Source organism: Pristis pectinata, chromosome 3, assembly GCF_009764475.1.
Source record: "Pristis pectinata isolate sPriPec2 chromosome 3, sPriPec2.1.pri, whole genome shotgun sequence".
Lineage (NCBI taxonomy): Eukaryota > Metazoa > Chordata > Chondrichthyes > Rhinopristiformes > Pristidae > Pristis > Pristis pectinata.
In genome coordinates, this window is record NC_067407.1 from 69976446 (window position 1) to 69989579 (window position 13134).

General features: G+C 44.1%; 1 protein-coding gene across 1 annotated transcript in view; it reads right to left on the reverse strand.

Moving 5' to 3' along the window:
* serac1 (serine active site containing 1) overlaps positions 1-13134 on the reverse strand; it is a 51839-nt gene that overhangs the window by 15318 nt on the left and 23387 nt on the right. Inside the window, exons 7-10 of the mRNA XM_052011966.1 lie at positions 8688-8801; positions 3350-3512; positions 2942-3092; positions 1925-2051 (exon numbers count right to left, since the gene is read on the reverse strand). Of these exons, the coding sequence (XP_051867926.1) occupies positions 1925-2051; positions 2942-3092; positions 3350-3512; positions 8688-8801 (555 nt within the window). The remainder of the gene's footprint in view (positions 1-1924; positions 2052-2941; positions 3093-3349; positions 3513-8687; positions 8802-13134) is intronic.

Below are 13134 nucleotides of genomic sequence, written 5' to 3' on the forward strand. Positions count from 1 at the left end.
GCTGAATGTCTGGAATAAACATAGACAGCGCTGGTCACAGGAAGTCAGGCAGCATCTGTGGGGAGAGAAACTGAATCACCATTTTGGGTCAACGACTCCTCACCTGAGCAGACATGTTTTAAATTGCAGATTTTGCAGGTGGGGTGAAGAGAACAATGTCTGCAATTGGGTGCAGGCCAAAACCGTAAAGGGAATAATCACTTTAAAAACTGGCAGTTACTGACAAGAGAGAGGAGAATCAAAAGAACAAACTGAAACAGAAATGGTGCTCCTTCCTGCGCCCAATGACTTGAAGTAAATATGAGCAGGACTGGAAGCAGGCTGTGTCCTGTGAAGACTTGGGCACAAGTTCAAAGAATATTAATGACAGCACTTCAAGCCAAAAAGGGCACAAGAAAAGCTAACAAAATTCTAGACATACAGAACTCACCACTGCTACTCAAACCATCCATGCCAGATTGGTCCTGGTACAGGGACAGCTTCTCCACAGATTTCAGTATTGGGTGGGGAGGAAGACAGCCGAAAAGTGCCAGTTTTTAAATAATTCATTGTTTGGATTTAGGAAATGCTTTTGTGTTTCAAATGCTTTTTTAAAAAAAGCTTTTGAATGTTTCTTAATGCAGAAGCATTCCTAGTTTGTGATAGTTTTGACAGCTAGCTTAAACCAAGAGGTGTGGCTTAGCTGAATGTCAAAATATTTTCCAGCTGTTCTGAGGCTGCAGCTTCTTCTGGCTCTGGCCTCTTCCCTCCTCCCTCCAGTCAGATAGGTTTATGTTGTAGAAAGCCCTGTTGGTGTACAGGATCTCGCTGCAATAGACAGCGGCTGCTTCTTACCGCGAGGTTGATGGATGATCTAATACACACTAAAATTATGGTATGATCTAAAGCAGGAGACACAAGGGGGAGTATTTCTACTTGTGACGAAGAGCAAGAGGAGAAAATAACGAGAAAATGCTACGTGACCAGTTGCGATATTTTCAGCATCTGTGGAGTTAACATTGCTGTAAGATGAGCTTTCATCAGAACATCAGCTGAAAACATTAACTGTTTCTTACTTCCTTACCTCACCACCAGCAACAAATCTCACTTTATTTCAGATTTTCAACATCTGCAGTTTTCTGATTTTATATTAGGACAAAACTAGAGGCCACTAGCATACAGCACAGCAAGAAATCAAAGAAGGAACAGAAGAGCAAAAGGATCTTGCTTTTGTACAGTACTCACACTGCAGTACAGGAACCTCAGCATTCTTTGCACACAGTGATTTCCCCAACCAACAGTATAACCTGATAAACTGTTTTAGTGACGTCGATTGAGCGAGTATTGACCTGGAATTGGGAGAAGCTCCCCATTCACTGCTGAAACAGTTCCCTGTGATTTGTCACCCATACCCAACAAAGCAGACAGCATCTTGGTTTAACAACTATCCAAAGGCAGCACTGTGACAGGGTGTTTAATTGGCAAAAAATACTATGATACTATTCATAGTATACTATTCATAGTATATATTCAAAAAATACTATTCAAAGGGATTGAATCTAATAATTGAATCAGGGAAAAAATTGCAGGTCAAAGTGGGGAAATAGGATTAATTGGATAATTCTTTCAAAGGGGGGGGATGGGATCAATGGGCAAAGAAGACAATTACAGAACAGCTACATCACAGGAAGCAAGCACTTGGCTCAATAGGTCTTTGTGGAGAGATCCAGTCGGTCCAATCTCAGTATTTCCCTACAAATCCACCTCCTTTTGTGCTGCCTGACAATGATTCTACCACAGTCATCACAGATTGTCATTTATTTCGATGTGCTGTATCACTTACAGCACGGCAAAGCAGATAGTGGAGGGAAGGGTAGGGGTATTGGGGGAAACTGCCTGCAACAAGAGGGCATTGAATCCAACAACTCAGAGATTTGACTGATACCTTGGGCCAACATTCAGTGTAGTCAGCATTCTTGTCCTCCATATCGCTGCGATCCTTCTGCCGCCAGGTTTTAAAAGCTGCTCCCAGCAGGCCATGGACAAAGAGAACATCTGCCTTGATTGGCTGACTGAAGACAAAAGAGACCAGCATCTGTACTGCTCAATGCGTACACAAGCTGCAAAATGTATGGCAGTTATGCTTACTGCATCTGTGCTAGCTTGAAGAAAATAATCCAAAATCATTACCGAGGGGCTGTTTGATTACTTAAATTTATCAGCATTAGAAACCACTCAACAATTACTCTGCACAAGCATTGTTCTTAAAGGAAATGTATCTGGAACTCGGGGAAAGATAATCATTCACAGAATGGTTACAGCATGGAAAGTGGCTATTTGGCCCACTGAGTCTGCACCAGCTTTAAGTAAGATCAACCCAGTCTGTGAATGCCTGTGAATTCTTTCCTATTGGACCTCATCCACCTCCCCATCTGACTGCTACAATTAAACCTGCCTCCACCACTACCAACCAATGTATTCCAGACCCCAAACACACACTGCATGAAAAAGCTTTCCAGCTAGTTTTGGTTCTTTTGACAATCACCTTCATTTTATGACCCCTTATTCTTGATAATACTATGGAACTGGAGGGCTGTGTCTCGAAGAAAGCAGATTAGCCATTTAAGCCATGATTAGCAATAACTGCTTTTGATGATTGCGAATATTTAGTACTCTGTACCATAGACAGCTGTGAATCATTAAATACATTCAAGATCAGACAGATTGTTGGACTGCAGGGAATTCAAGGGTGATAGGGAAGTGGAGTAGCTTTCTGATCAGCAGTGCTAAGAGATGAAACTACTGGAAGAACTTGGGTTCGTGAACCGGACTAAATTACAAAACTATGACCTACTGGACAGAGAGCAGAATAGCACACTGTTCTTTGAAAGTTAGCTAGCCTGCTAAATGTGTGTTCGGGGTGATTACTTTCAAAGAACCAAGATATTTCTACGTGATTTACCTTGTTCTGTACTGAGGATGAAGGATATATACTCCGTCCTCGTACTTCTCTTCTACGGCGTCTCTGTCCAGATTTGCCAAAGCTCTTGCAGCATGTGAAGCCTGAATAACATGTGGCGATTTCATCACCTCAGCCAGTATACCAATCCATCCTGCAACTCAAAGGCCCTCCACATTAGTTTACATATTCCAGTTTGGCATTTCCTCACATTGATAAATAATTCCAATGCCTTCATAATATTTGATAAAATATTGTTAAAATGTAAACTATAAAGAAAATTGAATAAAATTAGCAGTTATCAAAAGAGTCAAATTTCTTCTATGAGTGCTTAGTGCTGGATTAACTTGAATCCTTTCAGGATAACCCGTTATTATCCGCATATTACGACAAGTAATGTTGTCACTGCACCTGACTGTGCAATGGCTGAGTGGAGATGGTCATTTAAAGCCAAATTTCCGATTGTCCGAATGATGTTTCTTTGAATTTTTTGAGAGTCTTGGCGTAGGTGGTAAATTTTTTGGAGCAACTGCAGGCCTCCATTTGCTACAATTGCATCACAGTGGCTGGGAACCTGGTGTTGGATGCAAATTAAAGAAAGTGTTTTAGCTCAAAGAAACAAGGGTATATGACATAATATCACACTGAAAATGGTTCCCTTTTCAAAATGAATCTACTCATTACACTTGGATTTAAGAACAGAAATTTCTGCCCCAAGTGGAACGATTTCTCAGAATACAATGTATCCAGCAGAAGCATCGATTGAAATGACCTCACTCCCCCATGGACAGGCAGATTTGCCCACTGCCAAAGTAATAGCCAAAGGTGATGGTAAAGCAGCAGCCAGGAGGCAGGGGTGGCTTTTAAATGAACTAGAGCAGTAGAGAAATGCCACTTACATTGGAAAGAGAGAGTGAATATGTGTGTTTATTGTTCAGAGGACAAAACTTGATTTGGTCTGCCCCTGTCCCCTTAACATGTAAACCAGTCGTATCCTTCTCCACAATTATTATAAAATAATAATTATTATAAAACTAATAGAATTATGGTCACTGAATCCAAAGTGCTCACCGACAGACACTTCCGCCATTGCCCTACCTCATTCCCCAGGAGGAGGTCCAGTGTTGCACCCAATCTAGTTCTAGGAGTTTTACATTGGGAGTAGTGAAATTTGACCTTCCACTTCATAGTACTTGTACTGTCACTTGTCTAAATTTGATAGGAGTTGAGTGCTTGATGACTGCAGTGAAATGGAAATCTCCTCTTCACTGCTTTAAAAAGTTAATCCAGTTGCCCTGCTTGAAGGCATTTTGGAAAGCTGGCATATATCTGAATGATTTGTCTTTATTTAACCATTCACGTGTCCTTCTCCTAATTTGCCTTGAGGTGGTGGTAGTGAGCCACATTTGTGAACCTCAGCAGTCCACACTCTGAAGGTGCTCCCAGTCTAATCTGAGGTACCATTTGAAACCTAAATGCATAACATGCACCACATTCCCTTAACTTGCCCAACTGGTCATTCCTTCAAAACATTAGACTTGACAAACTGAACTTGCCTTTTAACAAATCTTTTGTTGGCTGCCCCTAATTAATACATGCATCTCTATGTATCACTAATCTTATCTTCAGGAACAAGGATATTAGTCTGCCGCTGTACATCTAGACTGAATGCAAAGTAGTCACTCAGTCGACTTCATGAGGTGAAGAATCCACCTATTTACTCCCATAAAATGTCAGCTTTCCAAAATGCCTTCAAGCAGGGCAACTGGATTAACTTTTTAAAGCAGTGAAGAGGAGATTTCCATTTCACTGCAGTCATCAAGCACTCAACTCCTATCAAATTTAGACATGTGACAGTACAAATACTATGAAGTGGAAGGTCAAATTTCACTACTCCCAATGTAAAACTCCTAGAACTAGATTGGGTGCAACATTGGACCTCCTCCTGGGGAATGAGGTAGGGCAATGGCGGAAGTGTCTGTCGGTGAGCACTTTGGATTCAGTGACCATAATTCTATTAGTTTTAAGGATACGACTGGTTTACATGTTAAGGGGACAGGGGCAGACCAAATTTTGAAGCCATCGGGTGGGATCTTGCAGTGGTTGATTGGGCGAGACTGTTTGCAGGGAAAGGAGCATCTGTCAAACGGGAGGCCTTTAAAAGTGTGATGTCAGGAGTTCAGGGCCTGCATGTTCCTGTTAGGCAGAAGGGCAAGGCTGGAAGGTTTCAGGAACCCTGGTTGACAAGAGATATTGAGGTTCTGACTAAGAAAAAGAGGGAGGCATGCATTGCGCATAAGCATTTGGGAACTAGTGAATCTCTTGATGACTACAATAAGTGTATGAGTGTAATTAAGAGACAAGTTAGGAAGGCAAAAAGAGGATACAAGGAGGACCCGGCAGGCAAGACGAGGCAAAATTCCAAGACACTCCGTAGGTATATTAAAAGGGTGGCTATGGAGAGAACTGGTCCCCTTGAAGATCAGCAAGGCCATCTGTGCATGGAACCAAAAGAAATGGGTGAGATTTTTAATGACAATTTCTCTTCAGTTTTTACTGTGGAGGAAACAATGGAAGCTAAGGAAATGGGGGAAATGAGTGGTGATGTCTTGGACCACATATAAATTAGCAGGGAGGAGGTATTGGAGGCCTTAAAGTGCACAAAGGTGGATATATCCCCAGGGCCTGACCTGGTGCATTCTCGGACCTTGTGGGAAGCTAGAAAAGAAATTGCAGAGGCCCTTGCAGATAATTTTGCGTCATCTCTGGCCACAGGTGAGGTTCTGGAGGACTGGAGAGTGGCTAATGTGGTACCATGGTTTAAAAAGGGTAGTAAAAACAAGCCAGGAAACTACAGGCCAGTGAGTCTGACATCAGTGGTGGGTAAATTGCTGGAGGGGATTCTGAGGGACAGGATCTACCAACATTTGGAGAGACGGGGTCTGATTCAGGATAGTCAGCATGGCTTTGTGCATTGAAAGCCACGTCTGACAAATCTCTTGGAGTTCCTTGAAGACGTAACCAAGAAGGTAGATGAGGATAGGGCAATGGATGTTGTCTATATGGACCTTAGCAAGGCCTTTGACAAGGTCCCTCATGGCAGGCCAGTCTGGAAAGTTATATTGCATGGAATCCAGGGGGAAATAGCAGATTGGATTCATAATTGACTCAGTGGTAGGAAGCAGAGGATGACAGTTGAGGGTTGTTTCTCAGACTGGAGGCCTGTGTCTAGAGGTGTGCCACAGGGTCAGTGCTGGAGTGCTGGGACCTTTGTTGTTTGTAATTTATACAAACAACATGGATGTGAATGTACAAGGCATGGTTTGTAAGTTTGCGAATGACACTAAAATAGGTGGTGTTGTAGATTGTGTAGAAGGTTATGAAAAATTCCAGAGATTTTGATCAGCTAGGGATGTGGGCTGAGGACTGGCAAATGGCTTTCAATCCAGATAAATGTGAGGTGTTGCATTTTGGGAGATCAAACCAGGGTTGGACTTATACAGTGAATGGAAGGGCCTTGGGGAGTGTTATGGAATAGAGGGACCTAGGAGTGCAAATGCATAGTTCGCTGAAAGCTGCATCACAGGTAGATAGCGTGGTGAAGAAGGTGTTTGGCACGCTGGCCTTCATCAGTCAGGGAATTGGGTATAGGAGTTGAGAAATTATGTTGCCAATACAAGACATTGGTGAGGCCGCACTTGGAATATTGTATACAGTTTTGGTCACCCTGTTATGGGGAAGATATTAGACTAAAAGGAGTGCAGAAAACATATTCCAGGATGTTCCTTGGACTTGGGGGCCTGAGTTACAAGGAGAGGTTGTGTAGACTGGGACTTTAGTCCCTGGAACATAGGAGATTGAGGGGTGACCTGATAGAGGTATATAAAAGATCATGGGGGGCATAGAGAGGGCGAAAGCACATAGTCCGTTTCCAAGGGAAGGGTTGCTAAAAACAAGAGGGCATAGATTTAAGATCAGAGGCAAGAGATTTAAAGGGGTGATCAGGGGCAGCCTCTTCATGCAAAGGGTGGTGTGTATTTGGGATGAGCTGCCAGAGATAATGGTTGAGGTGGGCACATTAGCAACATTTAAAAGCCATCTTTTAAATGTTTAGGTTTAGAGTCTATGGGCCAAATGCAGGCAGATGCAACTAGCTCACTGGGCAACACAGTCGACATGGACGAGTTGGGCCAAATGGCCTATTTCCATGCTGTATGACTCTATGAAAACAAATTGCTTATGGAATAAATAATTCTATCAGTAAGATTTCTGGTTCATGATCTCCAGCATATTTCGATATAATTAGAGATTTTGCAAAACAATAACTATTATCTTAAATGAAGAAAATAAGCAAAGTTAGTGAGCACGAGGAAATGTATCTAAATAAAAATTGAACAAAGTTTAGAGAAATTAACAGATGGAAATGCAAGTGTGGATTATTCAAAATTATTTACAAACAACTTCAAACAGACATTCTAGCTCCCCTGAAGACAGAGGGTTTACCAAGGAGGTAAACAGAAGACACCATGACATCCCTGGTGTTGGTTGAATTAGGTAATCATAAATTAGATAGGATCAGGAGTACACCATTTGGCCCTTCCAGCCTGCTTTGCTATTCAACATGATTATGGCTGATCCTGTATCTTAATGGCATAGTTCCCTCTCTTTCCTAATACTCCATAATGCCTTCTGTATGCAAACATATCTGTCTCCTTATTAAGTATATTCAACAATTTGATCTCCACAACCTTTTGTGGCAGAGAAATCCACAGATTCACCAACCTACCCCGGCAGCAGGGAGGCCACGTGCAAGGCGGCACAATTTCCTCAAAGTGAAGAAAGACTGTGGCCCCTGGTACTAGTCTCCCCAACCAGGGGAAACATACCCCTTGCCGAGCCCTGTCGAGGTACGTTTCCACAAGCTCTTCTTTTGTTCTTCTAAACTCTAGTGGCTCGGTTATCCCAATCTCTACTCGTATGTCAGTCCTGGCATCCAGGAATTGGTCAGGCAAACTCTCTACAGTAAGTACACTGGTACCTCACTTAACACTCACAATCCATCTCCAGGATCAAGGATGGTATTGGAATCAGTGCTAAAAAGGAGTAATTACAGCTTCAGAGAGATGTGGTCCTGACAATGCTGTAGTGCCTTGAGCCTGGAGTGAATTCTTGCAATGAATTGCCCCCACAACTCAATGTTGAGAGGCTGGTGTTGGGTGTGTGCAGATAAAGGGAGGAGGCAGCATCTTTCTTCATGCTCAGCAGAAGGCGATGAGAGGGACCATAGGATCCGGGTGGTCTGTAACACGTCAGTCCCCTGCATTGTCCCCACTCACTGTGCCGACCAGGGAGCAGTCCTGAACTCTGTCTCCCTGCACTGAGTGGTCACATCATTCACCCTGATCTCCCCAACACCAGCCCTCTTAGACAGCCTCCCCACACCCAGCCATAGACAACAAATGCTGAGGCCAGGGAATAGTACCAGGTTCCTAGCATAGCTGTGTGATCAGGTGTTTTGAATAAAGTTGGGGGGGGGTGGGGTGGAGGGGAGTGGGGGGTAATGACCCCTTGAGTGTTCTAATTGAAGAGCCCAGATGCCCAGATCACTATAATGAATCAGTGCTTTCCAGGGAAGTCCTAAGTGAGGTACCAGTGCATATCCTTCCTTAGATAAGGAGACCAAAACTGCACACACAACTCCAGAAATGGCCTTAGTTCAGGGATTTCATAGAATAAGCTAAAGCTTTACCTTAGAATGTTTAGCTAGAGCTTGCAGACAAAACGATTCAACCTTCTCACTTGGAACAGAGCTTAGACTCTGTGCATAAGGCAGGCCATTTCCCCCAAAGCACCACAGGCCACCCTGAAATACAAGAGATTAGAATAACTTAATTCATCTCCTTCATATGTTAATAATGCCAATTAAATAAAGGCTTTTTGAAGCAGTTTAAACATTGAGGAATTTATAATTATGTTGTATTAAGTCAAATCATAGAATCATATAGAATCATAGAACAGTACAGCACAATACAGGCTCTTTGTTGTGCCGACCTTTAACCCTCACCGAAGACTATCTAACCCCTTCCTCCCACATATCCCCCTATTTTAAATTCCTCCATATGCTTATCTATCAATCTCTTGAATTTGACCAATGTACCTGCCTCCACCACCACCCCAGGCAGTGCACTCCATGCACCAACCACTCTCTAGGTTAAAAAAACCTCCCTCTAAAATCTCCCTTGAACTTTCCACCCATTACTTTAAAGCCATGCCCTCTTGTATTGAGCATTGGTGCCCTGGGAAAGAGGCGCTGGCTGTCTACTCTAGCTATTCCTCTTAATATTTTGTACACCTCTATCATGTCTCCTCTCATCCTCCTTCTCTCCAAAGAGTAAAGCCCTAGCTCCCTTAGTCTCTCCTCACAATGCATATGCTCTAAACCAGGCAGCATCCTGGTAAATCTCCTCTGCACCCTTTCCAATGCCTCCACATCCTTCCTATAATGAGGCGACCAGAACTGGATGCAGTACTCCAAGTGTGGTCTAACCAGAGTTTTGTATAGCCACATCATTACCTCGCAGCTCTTAAACTCATGAATGCTAACATCCCATAAACTTTCTTAACGACCCTATCAACCTGTGAGGCAACTTTCAGGGATCTGTGGATATGAACCCCCAGATCCCCCTGCTCCTCCACACTACCCAGAATACTGCCATTAACATTGTACTCCGCCCTGGAGTTTGTCATTCCAAAGTGTACCACCTCACACTTCTCCGGATTGAACTCCATCTGCCACTTCTCAGCCCAGCACTTCTCAGAAGTGGAGAGATGGGTTAGTAAGTTTGCAGATTACACAAAGGTTGGAGGTGTTGTGGATAGTGTGGAGGGCTGTCAGAGGTTACAGCAGGACATAGATAGGATGCAAAGCTGGGCTGAGAAGTGGCAGGCAGATGGAGTTCAACCCAGATAAGTGTGAAGTGGTTCATTTTGGTAGGTCAAATATGATGGCAGAGTATAGTATTAATGGTAGGACTCTAGACAGTGTGGAGGATCAGAGGGATCTTGGGGTCCGAGTCCATAGGATGCTCAAAGCAGCTGCACAGGTTGACTCTGTGGTTAAGAAGGCATGTGGTGTATTGTCCTTCATCAACTGTGGAATTGAATTTAGGAGCCAAGACGTAATGCCGCAGCTATATAGGACCCTGGTCAGACCCAACTTGGAATACTGTGCTCAGTTCTGGTCACCTCACTACAGGAAGGATGCGGAAGCCATAGAAAGGGTGCAGAGGAGATTTACAAGGATGCTGTCTGGATTGTGGAGCATGTCTTATGAAAGCAGGTTGAGGGAACTCGGCCTTTTCTCTTTGGAGTGACGGAGGATGAGGGGGGACCTGATAGAGGTATATAAGATGATGAGAGGCATTGATCGGGTAGATAGTCAGAGGCTTTTTCCTAGGGTTGAAATGGTTGCCACAAGAGGACATAGGTTTAAGGTGCTGGGGAGTAGGCATAGGGGAGATGTCAGGAGTAAGTTTTTTTACTCAGAGAGTGATGAGTGTGTGGAATGCACAGCAACGGTGGTGGAGGCGGATATGATAGGGTCTTTTAAGAGACTTTTGGATAGGTACATGGAGCTGAGAAAAATAGAGGGCTATGGGTCTCTAAGGTAAGGACATGTTCAGCACAGCTTTGTGGGCTGAAGGGCCTGAATTGTGCTGTAGGTTTTCTATGTTTCCATCCTATCAATGTCCCTCTGCAATCTTCGACAGTCCTCCACACTATCCACAACACCACCAACCTTTGTGTCATTTGCAAACTTGCCAACCCAGCCTTCTACCCCTTCATCCAAGACATAAATAAAAATCACGAAAAGTAGAGGTCCCAGAACCGATCCTTGTGGGACACCACTAGTCACAGCCCTCCAATCCGAATGCACTCACTCCACCACAGCCCTCTGCTTTCTGCAGGCAAGCCAATTCTGAATCCACACGGCCAAGTCTCCCTGGATCCCATGCCCTCTGACCTTCTGAAGAAGCCAACCATGTGGAACCTCGTCAAATGCCTTACTAAAGTCCATGTAGACCACATCTACTGCACTACCCTCATCAATCTGCCTGGTCGCCTCCTCAGGGAACACTATCAGGCTTGTGAGACATGATCTGCCCTTCACAAAGCCATGCTGGCTGTCCCTGATCAGACCATGATTCCCTAAATGCCCAAAGATTCTATCTTTAAGAATCCTTTCCAACAGCTTGCCCACCACAGATGTAAGGCTCACTGGTCTATAATCCCCTGGACTATCCCCACTACCTTTTTTGAATAAGGGGACAACATTTGCCACCCTCCCATCCTCCGGTACCATTCCCGTGGACAACGAGGACTCAAAGATCCTAGCCAATGGTTCAATCTCCTCCCTCACCTTGCGGAGCAGCCTGGGGAATATTCCATCAGGCCCCGGGGACTTATCTGTCCTAATATATCTGTCCTTGTCTGGAGGGTTATGGACTGGGTGCAGGTAAATGGGACTAGGGGAATACAGTTTCGGCTAAGACTAGAAGGGCCGAATGGCCTGTTTTCTGTGCTGTAGCGTTCTATGGTTCTAATATTTTCTAACAGCTCCAATACATTCTCCCTCTTGATATCTACGTGCTCCAGAACATTAACCTTACCAACACTGTCCTCAGCGTCATCAAGGCCCCTCTCCTTGGTAAATACTGAAGAGGAGTATTCACTGAGGACCTCACCCACTTCCACAGCTTCCAGGCACATCTTCCCGGCACATCTTCCCACCTTTGTCTCTGATCGGTCCTACCTTTACTCTCGTCATCCTTCTGCTCTTCACATAAGTGAAAAAAGCCTTGGGATTTTCCTTAACCCTACTCGCCAAGGCCTTTTCATGTCCCCTTCTTAAGTTCCTTCCTTGCTAACCTATATTCCTCAAGAGGCCTATCTGATCCTTGCTGCCTACACCTTATGTATGCTGCCTTCTTCCTCCTAACTAGTTGTTCCACCTCTCTCATCACCCATGGTTCCTTCACCCTGCCATTCCTTCTCTGCCTCACCGGGACAAATTTATCCCTAACATCCTGCAACAGATCCCTGAATAATGACCACATCTCCATAGTACATTTCCCTTCAAAAATGTCATCGCAATTTATCCTCGCAAGTTCTAGCCTTATAGCCTTATTTAATTGGGGAAGGGCAAATTATATCTTCTTGTCCTCTTTGCTCCTATCCTTGTCCATGACAACGCTAAAGTTTAGGGTGCAGTGGTCACTGTCGCCCAAATGCTCACCCACTGAGAGATCTGTCACCTGACCCGGTTCATTACCTAGTACTAGATTTAATATGGCATTCCGTCTAGTCGGTCTGTCAACATACTGTGACAGAAATCCATCCTCGACACACTTAACAAACACTGCCCCGTTCTAAACCTTTGGCACTAAGCAGATGCCAATCAATATTTGGGAAGTTGAAGTCTCCCATGATAACAACCCTGTTATTCTTGCACCTTCCAATCTGTCTTCCAATCTGCTCCTCAGTATCTTTGCTGCTACCAGGGGGCCTATAGAATACTCCCAGTAGGGTAACTGCTCCTTTCTTGTTCCTAACTTCCACCCATTCTGACTCTAGAGAGGATTCTTCTACATCATCCACCCTTTCTGCAGCTGTAATAGTATTGCTGATCAGTATTGCCACCCCTCCTCCCTATCCCTTTTAAAACACTGAAATCCAGGAATATTCAATATCTATTCCTGCCCTGGTGACAGTTCACGTATTTATCTAAGCTCTTAGTTCATCACCCTTATTCCTGATACTTCTTACATTTAAGTAAATGCACTTTAGCCCATCCACCTTTCTAATTTTATACCGTATACTCTGCTTCTCCTTCCTCAGAGCCTCTCTGTAAGTTAGATCTGATTTTACTCCATGCACTTCTTCCACTGACCTACCCCTCCGGTTCCCTTCCCCATCGCAAACTAGTTTAAACTCTCCCGAACCACACTAGCAAACCTGCCTGCAAGGATATTGGTCCCCCTCGAGTTCAGGTGTAACCCATCCATTCTGTACAGGTCCCACCTTCCCCAGAAGAGATGCCAATGATCCAAAAATATAAAACCTTGCCCCCTGCACCAGCTCCTCAGCCACGCATTCAACTGCCATCTTCTCCTATTCTTACCTTCACTATCACGTGG